This window comes from Somniosus microcephalus, chromosome 10 (assembly GCF_052327205.1).
Source record: "Somniosus microcephalus isolate GS21.2 chromosome 10, FLI_Smic_1.0, whole genome shotgun sequence".
Lineage (NCBI taxonomy): Eukaryota > Metazoa > Chordata > Chondrichthyes > Squaliformes > Somniosidae > Somniosus > Somniosus microcephalus.
The window spans coordinates 168,252,508-168,258,869 of NC_140996.1; the positions used below are offsets into that span (position 1 = coordinate 168,252,508).

The 6,362-nt window shown below is 40.5% G+C and overlaps 1 protein-coding gene across 7 annotated transcripts in view; it reads right to left on the reverse strand.

The window, feature by feature from the left end:
- The window catches only part of LOC147111838 (radixin), a 97,963-nt gene extending 92,299 nt beyond the window's left edge, over positions 1-5,664 (reverse strand). For 2 of the 7 annotated variants that reach the window (XM_085999119.1, XM_085999114.1), the window contains exons 1-2: positions 5,323-5,664; positions 3,851-3,915 (exon numbers count right to left, since the gene is read on the reverse strand). In XM_085999119.1, coding sequence (XP_085855245.1) covers positions 3,851-3,862 — 12 coding nt within the window. In that variant the 5' untranslated portion in view covers positions 3,863-3,915; positions 5,323-5,664. The other 5 variants (XM_085999115.1, XM_085999120.1, XM_085999116.1 and 2 more) reach the window with 5 other exon arrangements.
- Between the last annotated feature and the right edge of the window lie 698 nt (positions 5,665-6,362).

The following is a 6,362-nucleotide window of genomic DNA, read 5'->3' on the forward strand; positions in this document are numbered from 1 at the left end:
TGCTGGAAATTTATATTTCAAAATAAACACACAAAGTGGGAAAAATAAATCAATAGTTAGGAATCAAGATGGCGGCCACTCAGCTCAGAAGGATTAGGCCCGCCCCCCCCGCAATGAAATGCCCCCCCCGGTGACGCACCGATTGGTCAACCATCAGGTTAATCCCCTGTACGATTGGTCAACCATCACGTCACTCAACGCTAATGAGTGGAATTTTGCCATTTTTTGAACCTTTTTTGTATACTGTCCGAACAATTTTTGTCTGACCAAAAAGTAAATATGCCTATTAGACTCCCCTAATGATAAGCTTTCTTTTGATACAACATGTGTAGGTACGCTCACACAGACAGACTATATGTATGTATGTATATACAATGGCACACTGCACCATGTAGCACAGTTACAATCTAGTATAATTCAAGATTTCAACAACATTGCAAGTTCCTAATCTCAACTGGAGTTGTCTAAAGGAAGCAAAAAAGCAAACTTCCACAGGGTTGGCAGGAGAAAATTACATCATCACACTGGCCAAGTTAAAAAATGCTCAAAAGCTGTACTTCTGGCCAAGTTTATTTTTTTGAAATTCTATACAATAGAATTTACCAGTTGGTGATTTAAAATCATGTACTGGATCACCCTCCTCCACCAAGACTATTTATGCAATGTGTCAAACAACTGAGTCGACTTGCATGGCGCAATGGATTGGATACTGGACTTTCACCCTGGCAGCAGGGTTCAAATCCAGCCCAGACTGATGGAGTAAAAGTCTCCTGACTACAAGAGTCCCATGTGAAATGAATTTGGGTAAAACCAATTCAGTTCCTAGCTTGCATGGGAAATGAAATAGGGACATGAGGCAGAATATCAGGAGCTCTACTTTGTCTAGTTGTCCTATATCTAACCTGGAAGTTCTTGATAGAGACACTGGGTACTTGAAAAGTATTCTAGTCCCTAGCATTAACATCCTTCACTTGGAGGAGCACAATTAAAAAAAAATTAACACATCTAATTTCCAGTAAAGCTGACTTCTATACACCAATACCCACAACAGCACTAATTCAAATGCAAAGCCAGTAGCTCATACCCACCAGGGATACTTTACTGAGAAATCACTCTGAACAAATGTAACAATGTCTTGCTTGACACATGGCTTAGCTGAAGGTAGCTAGAATACACAATTTGTACCTAGTCAGTGAAGGATATAAGAACAAACATGAGGTTACTGACAAGCAGTTAGCATTTTAGAAAGTTTACACACTGGACTGTGCCCTATAAAAAGTAACAGTCCCGACAATGTTAGGTATTTAAATAAGTATTTTTTTTTTTTAAATAAGACTTCCAATTTAAAAAATATAAATGACCTAATTGTGCAGGATACTGTCATTTATGTATCTTGTTTAAACTACCATATTTTATTCTTAAAACAAAGTGGCTAGCATTTCACCACTTCTACTAAATTCAAATTCACTGGTGCTTCAAGCTGGCAGAGGTTTTATCTCAAGTACACCATCACTGCAGCTGCATTAATTCTTCAATTTAATTGGAACACATTCTTGTTTTATATGAAAACTCTTCCCAATAGCAGTGAAAACAAGCTATCTGTTCACTTTTTCTTTGTATCCATTTGTATTACCCTCCACACTGATACAAATTCTGAGTTAGAAGCACCATCAAGAGGCATTTTTTAAAACCAGAGACCACTCGAGACACTAACCAGTTTCCATGACAACTCACTGCCAAGCAGGTCAGCTTTGTTCATTTTATAAAATAAACAAACACTGGCACTCAGAAAAGGATAGAAGTTACAACTGTTACTGCTTTGGGAAATGTTTTTCCTTTTTAAATTGTACATCAATGCATGGTGGTACTTATTGCAGCTTTCTCTAGGGTCTTTCCATGCATCAGAATTTATTAATTTAACACCCAGCAGTCTACAGCTCAGGATTAAGATTCAAGCCAGTACTCACATGAATGTTAATCTAACCTTCAGTGCTGTTAGAAGCATTGGCTTTAGATCAGAGAGCAACTATAATGATATACAGAGCTATCTTGTGTGTACTTGGTACAGAAATAATATTGTAGATGGTGGGATAGGAAAAAGTGTAACTAAAAATTGCATTGAATTACTAAATAATTTATGGTCAACATAAGGGGAAATATAAACTTGGCCTCATCACACCAATGTTTAAGTAATTTAAAGGCAGCTTTTAAAGAGGAGTACAGTCTAGGCACATGCCCACAAGGGGGAAAAGGGAGGGTAACCAAAACCAGAGCTCCATGGACGATGAAGGAGTTAGAGTAGGATGAAGCAGAAAAAGGTGCATGACATATGTCAGCTTGATAATACAAGGGAGAATCAGGCTGAATATAAAGACTACTAGAAAGGCTGGCAGCACTTAAAGTGGATAAGTCATCCTCTGTCTGGATGGGATGCATCCTAGGTTGCTGAGGCAAGGGTAGAAATTGCAGAGGTACAGGCCACAATCTTCCAATCCTCCTTAGATACAGAGGTGGTGCCAGAGGACTGCAGGATTGCAAATATTACACAAAAAGGAGAGAACGGTAAACCTGGCAATTACAGGCCAGTCAGATTAACATCGGTGGTGGGGAAGCTTTTAGAAACAATAATCCGGGAGAAAATTAATAGCCACTTGGACAAGTATGGAATAATAAAGGAGAGCCAGCACGGATGTTAAGGGCAAATCATGTTTCACTAACATGATTTGAGTTTTTTGATGAGGTAAGAGAGAGGGTGGATGAGGGTAGTGCAGTTGGTGTTGTGTATATGGAGTTTCAAAAAAGACTTGAACGCACGACCCTCTGACTCAAGAGGTGAGTGCGCGACCAACTGAGCCATAGTTGACAATAAAACATAAGGGATACTGGGCTTTATAATTAGAGGCATAGAGTAGATTGCAGTCAAGTTACAATTTAGGTTTTATTCCTTCAACGTTTTGAATGGAAAATAGATTATAATCCCAAGTAGCTTCTGCAGCTTAGTTTCTTGAATCAAACCATCTTGTCACATGATGTATGGAATGGAGCATTGCACCAGCCTGGTGGGCAAGAAAGACTAAGGAGTAGGTATATGACAAAAGCACATTCCCTGCTGCATCCAAATTAGTGTTTACTTAAGTCTATATATTTTGAATTAATTCTCAGGATACAGGCATCCCTGGCAAAGCCGGCACATATGGCCCATTCCTAGCTGCCCTTACAGTGTAATAAAAACAGAAAATGCTTGAAATATTCAGTAGGTCAGGCAGCATCTGTGGAGAGAAACAAAGTTAACATTTCAGGTCGATGGCCTTTCACCAGAACTGCCCTCAAGGTGTGGTGAGCTGCCTATTTCAACCACTGCAATCGATATGGTGAAGGCACAACTCAATGCTCTTCATGGTTATATATTTTTTATTTGCTGGTTTATCTTGTTCGAATTTTCTGGACCTGGGGAGGTGTGAAAATGCCTGCTTTTAGAGCTGCCTCATCAATGCAGAATACCAGTATCAGCAACTTAAGATATATGCTTAATGGAATAGTCATTTAAATATTGTATGTCGCCCCACCCTCCAAAAGCTCTTATGCAGCTCAAAAAAACCTGACAATACAATTGACTGGGAGCGAAGGAAAAAAAGAAATGAATCACTGGCATAAAAGCCAGGCCGTCGGTACAGAATATCAGAGCACCCCTTTCACATAAGCCATTATAAACTGTGGGCCAGCCACAATATTTTCTGGCAAACGGATTTACTAATAGTCAACGATAAACTTCTGCCAAAAAGCACACAAACAGGTTAAACCAATTCTAAAATTCTATTTTAAAATAAACAGAACACATCCTTTTACTTACCGGCTTCGGCATTTTGTCGGTCCTGGTTAACACACTAGCACAATACAGTCCAATCGCTCTGCTTTCTGTGAAGAATTAAGTACACCAAACCAAGAGGGTTATAAATAAAGTATTAAGTCCACATTTTCTAATTACATTTCACCTTTTAATTACAACATGTCAATACATTGTATCAGATCCCGCTGCGCTCAGCATCTCCCCTCCCTCAGCTATTGAACAACCCACCTCCAGGCAGGGCCCTGTGGTACACGCCCTTTCCGTCTGCATTCACTCAGGCCTCCCAGACGACCAGGGGCGGGGTCAATGAGGTGATTGATGGCCGGTGCAACCAATGAGGAGGGTGTGGGGGCGGGCCGGCCGCTGTGAGTGACAGGGACAGCCGCGGCTCAGCCTCAGCAGGGTCGGCCGAGGTGTCGTTTGTGCCATTAACGGTTTTATTAAACCAATCTGTGCGGCTGGGAGGCGGGATTTCCAGCTTCTCGGCGATATCGAGTTGATTATCAAGAGAAGAAGTGAAGGCAAGTTATGGTTTCTACTGTTTTGGCGCCTCCAGACAGTTGTTGGGAGAAACCCCACGGAGGAAAATAAACAAACATTTATTAAATATATTTAAGTGCGGAGGCAAGCGAACGATTAACAAATAAAGTTTTTAACACAAATCTTGTTTTCTATAGCAGCAACAGCGCAAACTGCAAAGAGGACAATGATTTAACGGTTGGCGCAGTACGTTCAATACACACAGAAAACCGCATCGTGCCTGCATGTTCCCCGTCTTGTTACAACTTTGATATTGCTAATACTTAAATGCATATTTCTTCAAAAGCCCACAGATTAAATTAATTTTGCATTTCCACTTTGTTAAAAAGACAAATTTGTCACAAGCAAAAAGCCTTACGAAGAAGAAGACCCGGCGGCGTTCATCCCACGCACATACAATGTGTGTTCACAGCTGTGGCGGGGATGGTTTAAAACGTTTTACAAGTGAGAGTGATAATTGTGTTGATTTTAAACGTATAACTGCACGAAAAATGACAAAACAGCCAAGGCATAATGCATACTTTAAATCAAATTCCAATATTTGAACCTTTTGTTCTGATAACTGCAAATATCCCAGTCCACTCAACTGTTACAGTTCAAAGTCTTACTCGACCCGTTTGTTACCATGTTTCAATATTGAGAATAAAAGACGCGATGTTACTAATTCAATGCTTAACGATTCGCAACCAAACAACGTTCGTCGTGCAATATAATGATTCATCACACTCTCCCTCATCTATGCAGATTGTTATTTTTTCCGCATTCATTTAAAGAAGTTTTCCTTAAGCAGAGGAATGTAGTGGGAACGACCCTGGCCTTCATTAGTGCATTTAGGCCTGACAACGAGATAGAGAGCATTAGAAATGAAGGGAAATCCTCACACTCAGTACAAGCTTTGCTTTCACAGTAAGGCAAAAAATAGAAGCAAAATTTACCTAGGCGTAAAAACTGACCTCTTTAAAGGTCACGTGAGAAAAACTCCCAAACAAATTGTCCTTCTCAAATGTCTCTGCTGTTGATGATGAAGCGGTGCAATTTTCAGCAGTAAGAACGCAACATGGCCGCCAGTGAGAGCAAGGCGTGGTCCCCACTGACACATCTCAGTGCCGCCGTCATCTACATGGCGCTGCCTGTGCCCCCCTCACTGATCCCTTTTTTTCCTCTCTGCAAACTGAGACGGTGCAGGAATGACCGAGGGAACTGCTCGGGGCAATGAAAGCCGGGGCAATGACCCGCAGTAACTGCTCCCAACACACTGCGATCGCTCTCCGGGAGCCGCTTCTGTGCTCCAGCACTGCAGTCTCTGCGGAGCTGGGCATCATTTCCAAGTGAGGGAAGGACGCAAATTGATATATGTTTTATATTACTTATTAGTATGATGAATAATCACTTCTTAGTAGGATCTGGATGTTCAAACTGTATCCCGTCTCCCACAAATTTGATAAAATAAAGAGTCTACTAGCTGAATTACATTTTAAATGGCAAATTTTGATAGAGAATTTGCAAATTACTCCATCGTCCTTGTTTTTCTTATATATAGACACTAACTTGCGAGATGTGAAATATATAAGGCATTCATGGGTTAAGATCGTCCTCAGTAAGTTAAATACATTCTGTATCAAGCCCCCCCCAATATGTATACAATATAGGTATAAAGAATATAATTGAAGGAGCTTTCTTTTAATTACTTCCTTTAAAAATGTGATTTAATGTAACTAAATTCCTCATGAGATTACATTTTAAATTTTTTTTAATTAAGTCATTAGGAAATTGATTTCCTGAACCAACCTGCCCAGACTCATTCCAAGTTAGCTGTGCCACGCGATGCTTCAGAAACAGGATCAGGTTGCAAGTGTGTGGGATCACGCACTACAGGCTGTTCTGCCTGCACAAGTCATAATTTGCTGTCAAAATAATGGCAAGGCTAATAGCTTGCTGTTATTTACGCGCAAATGCTATAGGTACTTCCGGCGAG